Source organism: Prionailurus viverrinus, chromosome X, assembly GCF_022837055.1.
Source record: "Prionailurus viverrinus isolate Anna chromosome X, UM_Priviv_1.0, whole genome shotgun sequence".
Classification (NCBI taxonomy): domain Eukaryota; kingdom Metazoa; phylum Chordata; class Mammalia; order Carnivora; family Felidae; genus Prionailurus; species Prionailurus viverrinus.
Genome location: NC_062579.1, coordinates 118,163,358 through 118,180,620, shown reverse-complemented (window position 1 = coordinate 118,180,620; position 17,263 = coordinate 118,163,358). Strand labels below are relative to the sequence as shown.

The 17,263-nt window shown below is 35.8% G+C and overlaps 1 protein-coding gene across 1 annotated transcript in view; it reads left to right on the top strand.

Annotated features, from left to right (window-relative positions):
- GABRA3 (gamma-aminobutyric acid type A receptor subunit alpha3) overlaps positions 1-17,263 on the top strand; it is a 349,260-nt gene that overhangs the window by 323,153 nt on the left and 8,844 nt on the right. Inside the window, exon 9 of the mRNA XM_047843032.1 lies at positions 6,678-6,889. Within this exon, the coding sequence (XP_047698988.1) occupies positions 6,678-6,889 (212 nt within the window). The remainder of the gene's footprint in view (positions 1-6,677; positions 6,890-17,263) is intronic.

Genomic DNA, 17,263 nt, shown 5'->3' with positions numbered 1-17,263 from the left:
ATAGAAAAAAATTCTTCCTTAAGAATTTATTTTTTTAAATTTAAACTTGGCCTCACATGAGTTTAGAGTTCATATTTACACTCATTGCATTGATGTAAAAACTTCGAAATTTTACATTAACACATTAATTTAAAAAGTGATTGCAGAATTTTTATGAGAGAACAAAGAGCCAAGAATAGCCAATATCCTCCTAAATAAGAAGAACAAAGTGGAGGGACTTGCCCCATGAGATGCCAAAAATGATTAAAAAGCTATAGTAATTAAAACAGTGTGTTATAGGCATAAGGGAAAGAAAAATAAACACTACAGAGAGAGTAAAAGTAGGCCCACATATATGAAAACTTGATTCATGACACAGATGGCATTACAAAGAATTAATTTGATTGATATAGGTTTAAATATAAAAGCTAAAAATGTCATTGTCTTAGAACTAAATATAAGACAATGTTTTGTAACCTTTGGAATGCAGAAATTCCTTAGTGTACAAAAAAATAAGAATAAAAGAATAAATTGGACTTTGTCAAAATTAAAAATTTCCACTCATCAAAGAATAGCAGTAAAAAAATGAAAAGGCAAGCCATAGACTGGAAGAATATATTTTATATATGTACAGATCTGACAAAGCATCTATTCAAAAAATATAAGGAGATCCTATAATTCAGTGATAAAAATATAAAGAATCTAATTTTAAATATTGGAAAAATACATGAAAAGACATTTCACCAAGAATATATGCAAACACCCCATAAGAACATGAAAATATACTTAATATCATTTTGTATCAGGAAAATATAAAAGCCACATGGATACATTACTTTATAAACACTAGAGTGGCTAAAATTAAAACAGAATGACAATTGCAAATATTTGTGAGATTGAGGAGCAAATGGATCTCTCACACATTGCTGGTGAGGTTGTAAAATGGAACAATCACTTGGGAAAATGTTTGGCTATTTCTTAAAAGGTAAGAATATATTTGCCCTAAAATTTAAGTATTTCACTTCATACCCAAGTGATATGAAAAAATATATATCCATAGTATATATCTATAAAAGGCTTATACAAGAATGTTCATAATAGCTTTATTCATAAAATCCCAAATTAGAAAAATATCCAGATGTACATCAACAAGTGAATGTGTGTTTATATTGTGGCATATTCATACAGTGAATTTACAACTATTGATTCACATAACAATATAGGTGGATCTCAAAAATTATGTCAAACTAAAAAGCCAGGCACAAAATAGTACATAATATATGATTTCATTTATATGAAATTCCAAAACAGGCAAAACTAAGCTATGCTGTTAGAAACCAAAGCGGTTCTTCCTCTGGGGTGGTGGATTCACTGAAAATGGGTATAAGAGAACTTATTGGTAAAGTAGAATATTCTATATCTTCATTGAGTAGTAGTTATATAACTGTATATGTTTGCCCACTTTGAAATGTACAACATAAAAAAGAAATGTACAAAAATCTACTTTTATTGTATATAATGTATAACCCAATTAAAAATACTGACCTAATAGAATTTCAGATAGTTATCAAACTTTAAAATAGCTATGATGAACACGTTCAAGTAGGTGAAACTAATACAAGAATTCTATTATATAAACAGTGTGTTTAGGTAGAAAAAGCACATGTGAGAGAACAAGCAAACTAGAAATTCTAAAACAGGAAAATATAGATTAAAAAATCAGTGGTTTAGATATAGTTGAAGGGAGAATGCATTAACTGAAAAAAATATCTAGAATGAGGCCCAGAAAGACAAAAATGTATAAAATGCAGAAGACAGAGAAGTAATATATGATTTATTGAGAAGGGTCTAACACAGACATAATGGAATCGTAGAAGGAAAATGAGAAAATGGTATAGAAGCAATTTTTTGAAGAGATAATGGCTGAACCCTGTCCAAACCTGATAAAGGACATAAATGTACAATTACAAAAAGCTCTATGCACCTAAGGAAGATAAATTAAAAGACATAAACAGAGACACATAATAATGAAACTTTTGGAAACAAAGAGGAAAATCTTTAAAGTAGCCTAGAAAAACACATTGCCTTTAAAATAGTGATAGATTAGGCAAGGGAATTAAAAGCAAAAGTGAATTATTGGGACCTTATGAAGATAAAAAGCTTCTGCACAGCAAAGGAAACAACCAACAAAACTAAAAGGCAACCAACGGAATGGGAAAAGATATTCGCAAATGACATATCGGACAAAGGGCTAGTCTCCAAAATCTATAAAGAGCTCACCAAACTCCACACCCGGAAAACAAATAACCCAGTGAAGAAATGGGCAGAAAACATGAATAGACACTTCTCTAAAGAAGACATCTGGATGGCCAACAGGCACATGAAAAGATGTTCAACGTCGCTCCTTATCAGGGAAATACAAATCAAAACCACACTCAGATATCACCTCACGCCAGTCAGAGTGGCCAAAATGAACAAATCAGGAGACTATAGATGCTGGAGAGGATGTGGAGAAACGGGAACCCTCTTGCACTGTTGGTGGGAATGCAAATTGGTGCAGCCGCTCTGGAAAGCAGTGTGGAGGTTCCTCAGAAAATTAAAAATAGACCTACCCATGACCCAGCAATAGCACTGCTAGGAATTTATCCAAGGGATACAGGAGTACTGATGCATAGGGCCACTTGTACCCCAATGTTGTTAGCAGCACTCTCAACAATAGCCAAATTATGGAAAGAGCCTAAATGTCCATCAACTGATGAATGGATAAAGAAATTGTGGTTTATATACACAATGGAATACTACGTGGCAATGAGAAAGAATGAAATATGGCCCTTCGTAGCAACGTGGATGGAACTGGAGAGTGTTATGCTAAGTGAAATAAGCCATACAAGAAAGACAGATACCATATGGTTTCACTCTTATGTGGATCCTGAGAAACTTAACAGAAACCCATGGGGGAGGGGAAGAAAAAAAAAAAGAGGTTAGAGTGGGAGAGAGCCAAAGCATAAGAGACTCTTAAAAACTGAGAACAAACTGAGGGTTGATGGGGGATGGGAGGGAGGGGAGGGTGGATGATGGGTATTGAGGAGGGCACCTTTTGGGATGAGCACTGGTTGTTGTATGGAAACCAATTTGACAATAAATTTCATATATTAAAAAAGAAAAGAAAAGAAAATAGTCATAGATTACCAGCTGACTTCAATAGAAACAATAAAGACCTTTTCAGATAAAAAAATAAAATTAAGAGTTCATTATTTTCAAACCCTCACTAAGAGTTCTTTAAGAAAAAAGAAAATTATCCAAGAAGGAATGTTTAAGATACATTTTAACAATGAAAATAATAAATATATGGGGAATGGTAAATGTCAATTGAATGTATAAAATAATAACAGCAGCTTATTGGATATATGACATATTTAGAATAAAAGACTAGAGCTTAATGCAGTGTATGTAAGTTGAGATGGAGATAAGGTGTTCTAAGGACTTTCATTGTCAGTGAAATGTGTAAAGCTACCAACTAATATTAAATTTTCATAAGTCAAAGGTTCATGCTGACTGAAACTCATACATCTAATGGGAATGTTAAATGGTACATGCACTTTAAAAAGCTGTTTGGCAGTCTCCTATAGTTAAGGTTTGCTTACAATATAATCATGTAGTTGCATCTCTAAGTGTTTTCTAGGAAAAATGAAAACATATGCTCACACAAAGACTTATATGTAAATCTTCCCAGAAGCTTCATTCATAATGGTTGAACATTGGAAATAGAACATTAATAGGTGAATGGACAAATTGTTATATCAATGCAGTGGAATGCTACTCTGAAATTAACAGGAATGAACTAAAGATAGATGCAACAACATGAGTGAATTTAAAGAATACTATGCTAAGTGAGGAAAGCCAAACACAAATGAGTGCATACTATATGATATGTATGAAACTCTAAGGGAAAAAAATGTAACCATACTGAAAGAAAACAGAGGAGTAGTTATCTAGGGCCAGGGAGGGTAGAGCAGTTTCATTCATCACACATGTACTAGGGGCTTACTCTGTCCCAGGTATATATTCAAGGTTGAGGGGATAGAGACAGATTACTCATGATCCCTATTCTCAATCAATTCCTGCTTTGGTAGTACAGACAGACATGTGTTCTCAAAGAAGTGTCCTAGATTTTTAGAAGTGCTCATGGAAGTGAGGTGGGGCAGTCACAAAATACTTTCTAGAAGAGTCTTGAAAGAGAAGTACTGGGTGGTAAGACTGGATCTCTTAAAATGCCAAACCTCATTGTTCATCCATAAAATGTAAATGTTTGATTGAGGATCCTACCAGCTGACTAGCTAAGAATTCTTCACAAGATGACTATTCTAATGAAGCTCTAGAGGCTAAAACATAAAAATTTCTACTGAGATATGATACAGAAACACTTATGTTGCAGTATAGTTCTCTCCATCCATGCATAGGCACACTGCTATGACTGTGCCAGGGTAGACAACTGCATTTGCTAATAACCATAAGTAAGGTAGCTTGTTTCTCCCATGAATCACTCCTTGCTCAGTGTGGTCAGAGGATTACTGACCCTTGGGTTCAGTCCCAGAACTTACCAGGCAACATACTCAGATAGATTGTTAATAGGTACTGGCTATGTGGCTGATTCCTGATAGGGATTAAAATTTGGTTTTGCCAATCAGCCTTGCTGACTACCTAGTTTGTACAAAGGTGCTTCCTTAGGATCTCTCTGTTGAAACTGTACTAAGTCTTTTCCAGTCTGGATTTTCATTTATATAGCAAACGTATAAGTAAGGTACTTGAGGGAGCAAGATGTGAAAGAAGGCCCAAGAGGCTGCAGCACACATGGCTGACTCTCTGGGTAGAGTTAATAGATAGGCCTTATTTGCTTGCTTTTCTATATAATATCTCTCACCACATTAAGACTTCTTTCTATGCCCTATTTGACCCAGACTTACATTCCCTATCCTCTTGAGCATGTCAACACTCAGAAAGAAGGTCTGACTGCTCCCCTGTCCTCAAATCTGGATGATTTTGGGTATAACAAGTATCTTGTCAAAATTCTAGGGTATAGAGACTTAGGAAATATTCATAGATAGGCAGAACAGATGCATAGAGAGATCAAATAAATTGCCAAAGATATGAAACAAGTAAATGGCAGAACTCAGGACTTCTAACTTCTAGTGCAGGTATTTGAGGCTAGAATACTATTGCTAACAATTATAAAATTATTATTATAGTGTTATTGTTTAAAATTTGTTTATAATTATACCACTATAATTAATCATATAATTATGACAATATTATTAACAACAGTGAAAATAAGAGTAATGTTAATTATAGAAGCTACTATTTCTTGAGTGCTTACTCTTTACCAGATATTGTGTTATGGGCTTTATAAACATCATCTCACTGGAACCCCAAACAAATTTCTGAGGCTGGTAAGATCACACACAGTTTACACATGATAAAACTGGCTTTGTGGGATATATCACCTTGTTCAAGGTATATTACCAGTAAGCGGAATTGCCAGAATGTCAGCCTATTATCAATTTGACTGTAAAGCTCACTCGTTAGCTGCAACACTATATAGCTCATATGTATATATAAAATGAAGATTAGAAAAATGATTTTAATAGAATTTAAAAGTGAATAAAGGGAAATCTTAAATTTAGTTTAATAACGCCACCAAGAAAAAGAATCAATGTATTTTAAAAAATCCTGGCTTGATAAAAACTCACAAGAAATAGATATTGGAGGGCTGCCTGGGTGTCTCAGTTAGTTAAGTGCCCAACTCTTGATTTCAGCTCAGGTCATGATCTCATGGTTCATGAGATCAAGCCCCATGTCAGGCTCTGTACTGACAGCATAGAGCCTGCTTGGGATTCTCTCCCTCCCTCCCTCCCTCTGCCCCTTCCCCACTCATACTAAATAAATAAACTTAAAAAAAGAGAAATAGATATTGGAATAGCTTTGGTTGTCCACAAAGCTCAATAGTACAAAGACTTTGGTGAAGTTAAAGAACCATTTTCTACAGTGTTTTTTTTTTTTACAGTATTAGGAAAATACTGTCCACAGTAAGGGAAGTGAAGATCCTGAGTGTTGAGTTCAGTTATGGGCTGTTAAAAAGAAAACTACCAGAAGGGAAGGAGGAGAAACAAGAGAAGAAAGTGGCCATGTTCATCCTGGAGATTAATAGATTCACGAGGAATTATGGCCACCATCTCCAACTCCCTGAAGGGGAGAGGAGGAGGAAGCAGGCTTTTCTTTCCTGTGTTGCCAGAGAAAGAATTCTAAGATCAGTCAGTGGGCTAGGAGTTAGAGGAAGGCAGGTTTCAGCTCAGACTGAAGGTTTTCTAATTAAAGAAGGTATTCTAATGAAGGTAGGGTTTTCTAAGTAAAAAGTTCTGTTACAATGAAATAGGTTACCTGTTCTTCAATAGAAATGTTTAAGCAGAGACTACAGGACAACGTTTAAAAGTGCTTTACCGGAGCTTACTATTCCTGTGATAACTAGGATGGGGTAGTTACTGGGTAGAACCATCCCACATTGACATTCTCTGTATTTTACTTTAAGGGGGTCATTTTGAGTGGGGTATAGCTCCTCCTTGTAAGTAGGAAGTTGATGATCTCATCACATATGCTCTAAATGTCTTCCACTGGCAACTGGTTCTCATTTTCTCTCTCCCCAGGTGTCACCACTGTTCTCACCATGACCACCTTGAGTATCAGTGCCAGAAACTCCTTACCTAAAGTGGCATACGCGACGGCCATGGATTGGTTCATAGCCGTCTGTTATGCCTTTGTATTTTCTGCGCTGATTGAATTTGCCACTGTTAACTACTTCACCAAGCGGAGTTGGGCTTGGGAAGGCAAGAAGGTGCCAGAGGCCCTGGAGATGAAGGTGAGATAGAGCAAAGGTGGGGGCTGGGAAGCACTCCCTGAGAGAACTGTATTGGAACCAGGAGTGGGCAGCCTGCAGCCTTTGGGAACTGGCCAAGGCTGTGTGCTATTCACTGGGGTCATCAATCCAATTCTCAACTGGAGTGTTTCTTGGCAATGTGGAGTGTTTGCTGGGGGTAAAAGAGGGTAGGTATCTTGGAGTGTTGACATCTTGTGGTGAGGGACCAATCCTAAGTATGATACTACTAAACTCAAGGGGAACACACTGTATTTATAAAGCTACTCAGAAAAGTGTACAATCTCCAGGGCCAACTCTGCTCCTCACTTTTCAGTATATTCTCATTATAGCCAAACTAAAGTGATCATTACTCCTTCTGTATGTTTGCTTATTTTTTTTTACATTCTACCTAGAATGTTCTTTTCTTTTTTTCCTGCCTGGGGAAGATCCACTCATTCTTCAAGACCCATATGAAATGCTATTTTCTCTATAGAATCTTTCTAAGAATCATCCAGATAGTTTTAGCTTTTATTGTGGTAGGGGAAGAGTGTTTCTATTATTAAAATCCTGTATTTGTATTAGAGTTGTTTATCTGCCTCCTCACTAGACTGAATATCTTGAGGGCAGGGTCTTATCTGCATCATCTTTCTAACTAGCCAACATTCTTGCACAGTACCTGATTCGTAATAAAAGCTGAATAAATGTTAGTTGGATTGGTGGAGAAATGGGAAGGAGGTAAAAAGAAAAAAAAAACAATAAACCAACTATAACTGGTATGAATAAAACATAAATACTGTGAAATCAAGATTATTGTCCTTGGCTGCTTTAAAAGAGTTCAGATCTCTAGATCTAGATGAAGACTATCCAAAGATGCTAAAAAGAACTGGCAGATGTGGTCCCAGAACCATTCCAGTATTATGAAGAATCATGGAGAAGAGAAAAGATAATGAAGATTTTTCAAACTGGAGGAAAAGATATATTTCATAGAATACAGACTGGTGAGTTGGCAAAATTTTAGAATAGATTTTCACTATTTAGATAGAATTCATTAACTCCTTGCTGTAAATTATGAAGAAATAAGCATATTTCTAGTAACTATATCCACTCTATCATAGGAAATTTTGGCTGGTTTTATTATTATACTTAGTCTAGTTGTTGCCTTTGTATCCTTAAAATATATTTATCCATCTAATAATTGATTTGTCATCTATGAACAGGATCTACTGACCCCTTACACACTTCAAGACATGAGAAAATTAGTATACTTGTTTTACCTCTGACCTTCTCTGTCAGTCCCTGTCATTTCTCAACTATTGTTTGTTATAATGCTATTTCTGCATTGTCAAAGTTTGTAGAATTTACATGCTTTTATGCAGTCATAATTCCTATAGTTTAGTCATAGTTCCACATTTAAATGGGCCATCTTCTCAAAATAGTCCTTGTATCCATTTTTCCATTCATTGCTTAGTTACATCAAAGCTGTCTCTAGAAGTTTTTTTTAAGAAGGGCTCATGGGAATCATATTTCCTACTATCTTGCATGTGTAAAATTATCTGTCAATTGTGTTTATACTTGAATTGTAGTTGGGATGTTGTACAATTCATGGGTCACATTCTCTCTCTGATGTCCATATAGACATTGATTGCTATGCTCAATTCTAGCACTGAATGTTGTTAGGAAGAAATTTAAGACAAGACTGAGAATCTCTTATATAATAGAGGACTTGATTTTATGGCCTAGAAGTCCATACAAATGTATCTTTTATTTAAGAATTCCAATTACTTTACAAGGATATATCTTGATGTATCTGTATGATTTTTTTCTTAGGACAGCATGTGTTTTTTTCAAGTTTTTATTTAAATTCCAGTTAGTTAAATACAGTGTAATATTAGTTTCAGGTGTAGAATTTAGTGATTCATCACTTACACACAAGACCCAGTGCTCGTCACAACAAGTGCCTTCTTTAATATCCATCAACCATTTAACTCACCCCCCTGCCCACTTCTCCAGTAATGATCAGTTTGTTCTCTATGATTAAGAGTCTGTTTCTTGGTTTGCCTCCCTTTCTCCCCACAATATTCATCTGATTTATTTTTTAATTTCCACATGATTGAAATCATATGATATTTGTATTTCTCTGACTTATTTCATGTAGCATAATACTCTCTAGCTCCATCCACGTCATTGCAAATGGCAAGATTTTGTTCTTTTTTATGGCTAATATTCCATAGTGTGTGTGTGTGTGTGTGTGTGTGTGTGTGTGTGTGTGTGTGTAATATACATACACCACACCTTTTTATCCATTCATCGGTTGATGGACATTTGGGTTTTTTCCATAATTTGGCTATTGTTGATAATGCTGCTATAAATAAAAGAATGCATGTATCCCTTCAAATCAGTATTTTTATATCCTTGGCATAAATACCTAGTAGTGCAATTGCTTGATCATAGGGTAGTTTTATTTTTAACTTTTTGAGGAACCTCCATACTGTTTTCTAGAGCAGCTGCACCAGTTTGCATTCCCAAGAGAGTAAGAGAGTTCCCTTTTCTCCACCACATCCTTGCCAACATCTGTTGTTTCCTGTGATGTTAATTTTAGCCATCTGACTGGTGTGAGGTGATATCTCATTGTAGTTTTGATTAGTATTTTCCTGATGATGAGTGATGTTGAGCATCTTTTCATGTGTCTTGGCCATCTGTTTGTCTTCTTTGGAAAAATGCCTATTCATGTCTTCTCTCAGTTTTTTAAATGGATTATTTATTTTTGGGAAGTTGAATTTGATAAGTTCTTTATAGATTTTGTATACTAACCCATTATAAGAAATGTCATTTGAAAATATCTTCTTCCATTCCATAGGTTGCCTTTTAGTTTTGTTGATTATTTCCTTTGCTGTGCAGAGCTGTTTATTTTGATGAAGTCTCAATAGTTTATTTTTGCTTTTGTCTCCATTGCCTCAGGAGACATATTTAGTAAGAAGTCGCTATAGCTGATGTCAAAGAGGTTACTGCCTGTGTTCTTCGCTAGGATTTTGATAGTTTCCTGTCTTACACTTAAGTCTTTCATTAATTTTGAGTTTATTTTTGTGGATGGTATAAGAAAGTGATCCAGGTTTATTTTTCTGCATGTCACTGTCCAGTTTTGCCAACATCATTTGTTGAAGAGACTGTCTTTTTTTTTTCTATTAGATATTATTCCCTGCTTTGTCAAAGATTAGCTGACCATATAGTTCTGTGTTCATTTCTGGGTTTTATATTCTGTTCCACTGATCTATGTGTCTGTTTTTGTGCCAGTACCATACTCTTTTGATCACTATAGCTTTGTAATATTACTTGAAATCCAGAATTGTGATGCTTCCAGCTTTGCTTTTCTTCTTCAAGCTTTGGTTATTCAGGGTCTTTTGTGGTTCCATACATATTTTAGGATTGTTTTTTCTAGCCATGTGAAAAATTGTGGTGGTATTTACACAGGAATGGCATAAAATGTGTAGATTGCTTTGGGTAGTATGGACATTTCAACCGATCCATGAGCATGGAATGTTTTTCCATTTCTTTGTGTCAACTTCAATTTCTTCCATCAGTGTTTCATAGTTCTAAGAATACAGATTTTTTTACCTCTTTGGTTAGGTTTCTTCCTAGGTGTCTTATGGTTTTCATGCAATTTTAAATGAGATTGATTCCTCAATTTCTTTTTCTGCTGCTTCATTATTGGTATATGGAAATGCAACAGATTTCTGTATGTTGATTTTGTATCCTATGACTTTACTGAATTTGTGTATCAGTTCTAGCAATTTTTAGTGCAGTCCTTTGGATATTCTCTATAGGGTATTATGCTATCTGCAAGTAGTGAAAATTTCACTTCTTCCTTGCTGATTTGTATGCCTTTTGTTTTTTGATTGCTAAGGCTAGGAATTCCAGTACTATATTTAATAACCATGGTGAGAGTGGACATCCATATCTTGTTCCTGACAATAGAGGAAAAGCTCTCAGTTTTTCCCCATTGACAATGATATTTGCTGTGGGTTTTTCATATATGTCCTTTATTATGTTCAGGTGTGTTCCCTCTATCCCAACTTTGTTGAGGGTTTTTATCATGAATGGGTGTTGTACTTTGTCAAATGATTTTTCTACATGCATTGAAAGGATCATATGGTTCTTATCCTTTCTTTTACTAATGCGGTGATTCACATTGACTGATTTGCAAATATTAAACCACCTTTGCAGGCCAGGAATAAATCCCACTTCATCGTGGTGAATGACTCTTTTAATGTAGTGTTGGAATTGATTTGCTAGTATTTTGTTGAGGATTTTTGTGTCTGTGTTCATCTGGGATATTGGCCTGTAGTTCTCTTTTTTAGTGGAGTCTGGTTTTGGAATCACAGTAATGTTGGCCTCATAGAATGAATTCCTTCCATTTCTGTTTTTTTGAATAGTTTGAGAAGAAGCCTGTAGATTAACAACTATCTTTATGAAAATTTCCTAAAGTTTTCCTAAAACATATCTTTGTTCTGTTCTCTTCCTAGAAGCACAAATTATATATACATATCATAGAGCTCTGTCTTATTATTTTTATCTAAGAATTTTTAACTGATTTTCCACTTCACTATGCTCATTTTTCTCAAGCCTTTCTTCCATGTCTCTGACCATTCAAGGTGTCTATTCACCTTGATTTTGGGGATAGTATTTTTTTCCTTAAATTAATATTATGATCTTTGTTGATTTATTTTTATATGGTTATGTTTGCTTTATATGTTGTTCCAAAATCCTTTATTGGTCATTTCACCTCCCCCTCTTTTTGTAACATATTTTGTATTAGTACCATATTAGCTAGCTTTCAATTATTACCTGAAGTTGCATTGGGGGAATTCTTTACTAGCCCTGCTGTGTGTGAGAGTATCATTTTGGGAAGGGACTGAGAGAGTGAGTAGGACAGTACTGAGTAGTTGACACTAATTTGAGCATCATCTGTTGTATAGGAAAGCCCTCTGTGTATGGTGCAGAGGTGTATGTGTGTAATAATCCTTAATTTTTCTACTCTCTACCTCCTCTGCCACTATATGTGGTCAAACAATGTTTCAGGATTTTCTCACTACCAGCCTAAAAATTTATCTTGTTTCCAAATGGGAGTCATTTGTTTCCTCACTCAGATCATGCCACTCACTTTTTAGGACTCTATTCTTGACCTGAAATCCAGAACAGCAGGCATCTTAAATGTTGTCTTTACCCTGATCCAATTTTTACTGCATTTGTGAGCCCTTACTTTTTTGGATCAGGTTAAAAATGCTTTCACATTTCATCAAAACTGGAGTTTGTGTTTCTGTTTCTCATTTTCCTAATAGTATTTGCTTGGTTCCAGAGAGAGGAAGGAAGAAAAGATGTCCTTAATCTGACATATTAAACTGAAAGTTCCCTAGAATATATTATTAAACATGTTTTAAGAGAAATTAGCACTAATCACTGATATCCAGCCTGAATTCACTAAGAAGAAATTATGCCAAACTAACCTTAAGAAATTTTACAAAAAGTTTACTAGACTGGTAGATCAGGAAATATCATAGACTTTATCAAGACATCTAAATTATTTTTTAAATGCCTTCATAAAGAAGAAATAGCAGTTGAAAAAATAGTACAATTAAGGTTATGTCACTGATGGACTAATTGGAGTCAAATAGAATTGACTGATGGATAGATTTCAGCTTGAATGGACGTCCCTGTGATAATCCACAGGGGTTCATCTTTGACCCTTTCCTCTTAAATTTTGTCATTAATGCTTCAAGTTTGTAAGCAAGCATTCATGACTATTGGAGAGTATCTTCTGAGTTATGAATCAAATAGAATTTCTTGTTTTGCAAGAGAGGGGGGAAGAGAGAAAGAGAGAGCCAGTGAGTGAGGGGCAGAGGGAGAGAGAATTTTAAGCAGGATACATGCCCAGTGTGGACCCCAACATGGGGCTTGATCTCACAACAGTGAGATCATGACCTAGCCAAAATTAAGAGTCTGACACTTAACAGACTATGCCACCCAGGTGCCCTAAAGAGAGTTTCTGAAGTTTGAGAGAATAGGCTGAAATCAAGAGATAAACATTAGCTGAATCAAACAAATTCTTACACATAGACACACAAAAAACCCATTAGTTCTTAATAAGAAAGCTTAACAATAATTGCACATTATAAATAAGATGATGGAATATAGGGAAAAAACAAATTTAATGTAAGTCTTCTATGTGGTGTAACTATCAAAAAGCCAAATTTGATTTGAGTCTGAGTTAAGAATTACCCAGAACAAGTAAGATAATACGCCCTTTTTCTTCTATACTGGTTTGGCCATGTTTAAAGTGTACTGTTCCAGTTTGGTTCTGTTCCAGTTTGGTTTCTATAATAGAGAAAGGGTACATAGCTCAAGGGGATGATGATTGCTAATTTCTGATATCTGAAAGGCTGTCATGTATGTCTTGTGAAAAAAATGTGGTAGACTTTTTTTTTAATGGCCAGGAAGAAGTACAGGGTTGTTTTGAAGGCAGAGAGAGAACCAGAATAGATTAGTAAGAGACTGGATGTCAAAAATGATGACCATTTCTCCAATTCCAAGGAGTGCTTAAAATGGAAAAAAGAACAAAAAGAATCATCTAAAACTCTTCTGCAAATATGGTGATGAAATCTTTCCTTAGTCCCCTTCCATGGTCAATCCATTTAAGTTATCTAAAAGAAAGCAATTGTGAGATTTGGGAGGAAAATCCTATGGAACACATCAAAATGAATCTCTAATGTGAGGGTGCTATACATTGTCTATACTGCTACAATGTGAGGGAACGAACAGTTGGAACCACTGACCCACAGGAAGAATGAAGTGCATTAAAAATAAAAATATTGGAATCTAATTATATCTCAGTTTACTTTTTTCCCTCCTTTAGAGAGACATATTAAACCTTATTTGCTTCATAAAGCTAGAATGGATTTAAAAACAATATACATGATTTAAAAATTTATTTTTTATTTGTACTATGATGAAGGATAAGATAAAATGGGAGGGGATAGATTATAAAGGAAATGAAAAGAAGGAATAGGTGGAAACAAAACTTCATTTACAAATGAAGACAAATGACTACCTTATAATTACATTTTGAAAAATAGATTAACTGTGGATTTCTAAGGATCAACCACATGTATTTATCACTGCTTCCATTTACAATCCCACTAAAATGAGATTCAATAAATAAAATATGTATAAATAAGCACCAGGAGAACTGGAGAAGGGATTTTAGTCAGACAAGAAATTTTAATATATTTATTTAAAAGAATGAATGTGGAAAGAGAGAATAAGAATTAATCTATCAAGCTGGAGTAAGATATAACACTTAGAGAAACTCAGCATTTGAGGTGCTTGGTATAGCAGAGAATAAAGAAACTATGGAGACTGGTTATAAGTCTGTGTACAGAGTAGTCAATACCTTAGAGCCTGCCCAACATGTGAAATGTTTGCAGTCAAATGTATACTTTCCAGAAGAACATCAGAAGTTTCTAAAGAAGTTGAATGTCTCCAGAATAACGACCTTTACATACTGACATTTTGAAGTACTCCATAAAAAATTACCTGCTTTCTACTCATCTCCTTAAGTCATCAACCAGTCAACAAGATAAGCTGATACACTGAGCATACAGGCATCTTTTATGTTGCCAAATAATATTGGCATACTAAGGATTACCAAAGTGATGTCTGCTGGAGCAACAGGGTGGCTCAGTTGGTTAAGTGTCCAACTTTGGCTCAGGTCATAATCTTGCAGTTTGTGAGTTTGAGCCCTCATCAGGCTGTCTGCTGTCAGCACAGAGCCCACTTTGGATCCTCTGTGCCCACCCACCCCCTGGCTGCGCCTTCCCCACTCCTACTCTTTATTTCTCTCTCTCTCTCAAAAATAAATAAACATTTAAAATTTTTTTTAAAAAAGGGCGTGTGAGTGGCTCAGTTGGTTAAGCGTCCAATTCTAGATTTCGGCTCAGGCCATGATCTCACAATTCATGAGTTCAGGCCTCGTGTCGGGCTCTGTGCTGACAATGTGGAGCCTGCTTGGGATTCTCTCTCTCCCTCCCTTTATGCCCCTCTCACTCTTTCTCTCTTTCTCTCAAAATAAATAAACTTTAAAAAATAAAAAATAAAAAATAAACCAAAGTGATGTTTGCAATGTGAAAGAGAAGAGCAAAGATTTTTTTTAAAAAACTCATCTTGGAAGGAACAGGGATAATTTAGGGAACTAAGAAAATTCTTTTATAGTGGTAATTATATTCATAAAACAATGGGATGCTAATATAAAAGGAAATAGAGAATAAGGAAGAGCTCTTAAAATTAAAACGAAGTACCAAAATAAAAATTTCAGTAGAGATATGGGAAAAAAAACTGAGGAAAACCTCCCTACAAGTAGGGCAAAATGGAAAAAAAGATGAGAATGTAAAAGAAAGGTAAGAGACTTAAGAATGTATCCAAGAAGTCCATCCAACTCAGAAGCTGCTGTGTGAGTGAACAGAGAAAAGGGAATAAAGGAAATTAACAAAGAACTAATACATTTTTACAAATGGAAATACATAAGTCTCCAGATTAAAAGTAACTTCATAGGCCCACATAGAGACACATCATAATGAATTTCAGACAACCAGAGATAAAGTGATAGTCTAAAATGATTCTAGATCATAGGGTAAGTCTATTTTTAATTTTTTGAGGAACCTCCACACTGTTTTCCAGAGCGGCTGCACCAGTTTGCATTCCCACCAACAGTGCAAGAGGGTTCCCGTTTCTCCACATCCTCTCCAGCATCTATAGTTTCCTGTTTTGTTCTTTTTAGCCACTCTGACTGGTGTGAGGTGATATCTGAGTGTGGTTTTGATTTGTATTTCCCTGATGAGGAGAGATGTTGAGCATCTTTTCATGTGCCTGTTGGCCATCTGGATGTCTTCTTTAGAGAAGTGTCTATTCATGTTTTCTGCCCATTTCTTCACTGGGTTATTTGTTTTTCGGGTGTGGAGTTTGGTGAGCTCTTTATAGATTTTGGATACTAGCCCTTTGTCCGATATGTCATTTGCGAATATCTTTTCCCATTCCGTCGGTTGCCTTTTAGTTTTGTTGGTTGTTTCCTTTGCTGTGCAGAAGCTTTTTATCTTCATAAGGTCCCAGTAATTCATTTTTGCTTTTAATTCCCTTGCCTTTGGGGATGTGTCAAGTAAGAAATTGCTGCGGCTGAGGTCAGAGAGGTTTTTCCCTGCTTTCTCTTCTAGGGTTTTGATGGTTTCCTGTCTCACATTCAGGTCCTTTATCCATTTTGAGTTTGTTTTTGTGAATAGTGTAAGAAAGTTTCATCCTTCTGCATGTTGCTGTCCATTCCTCCCAGCACCATTAAAGAGACTGTCTTTTTTCCATTGGATATTCTTTCCTGCTTTGTCAAAGATTAGTTGGCCATACGTTTATGGGTCTAGTTCTGGGGTTTCTATTCTATTCCATTGGTCTATGTGTCTGTTTTTGTGCCAATACCATGCTGTCTTGATGATGACAGCTTTGTAGTAGAGGCTAAAGTCTGGGATTGTGATGCCTCCTACTTTGGTCTTCTTCAAAATTACTTTGGCTATTTGGGGCCTTTTGTGGTTCCATACAAATTTTAGGATTGCTTGTTATAGCATGGGGAGGGGAAGGAAAAAAATGGTTAGAGAGGGAGGGAGCCAAAACATAAGAGACTCCTAAAAACTGAGAACAAACTGAGGGTTTATGGGGGGTGGGAGGGAGGGGTGTGTGGGTGATGGGTATTGAGGAGGGCACCTGTTGGGATGAGCACTGGGTGTTGTATGGAAACAAATTTGACAATAAATCTCATATTAAAAATAAATAAAATGATTCTAGAATGTTTTTTTGCAAAGAAATTGTTAACAGAATGGCATCAGAATTCTCAAGTATACTGTATGGTGGAAGACAGCAGAGTAGTAAATCTCATAAATATGAGGGACAAATGACTTTCAACCTAGAATCCTATGCCTAGCGAAAGTATCAATTAAATGGAAAGGTACAGTATTTTCAGACTTCTAAGATCTCAGAAATGTCACTTCCCATACACTCCACCTTAGGAAGACATAGGAGGATATGTTCTATTAAAGCAAAAGAGGGGTGCCTGGTTGGCCCAGTTAGTTAAGTGTCCCACTCTTGATTTGGGCTCAGGTCATGACTTCACAGTTGTGAGATTGAGCCCTGCATTGTGCTCCATGCTGGGCATGGAGCCTGCTTGAGATTCTTCCTTTCTCTCTCACCCCACCCTCTCCCTCTGCCCCTCCCCCACTCTTGCATTCTCTCTCTCTCTCTCTCTCTCTCCCTCTCTCTCTCTCTCTCTAACCAAAACCAAAACCAAAACCA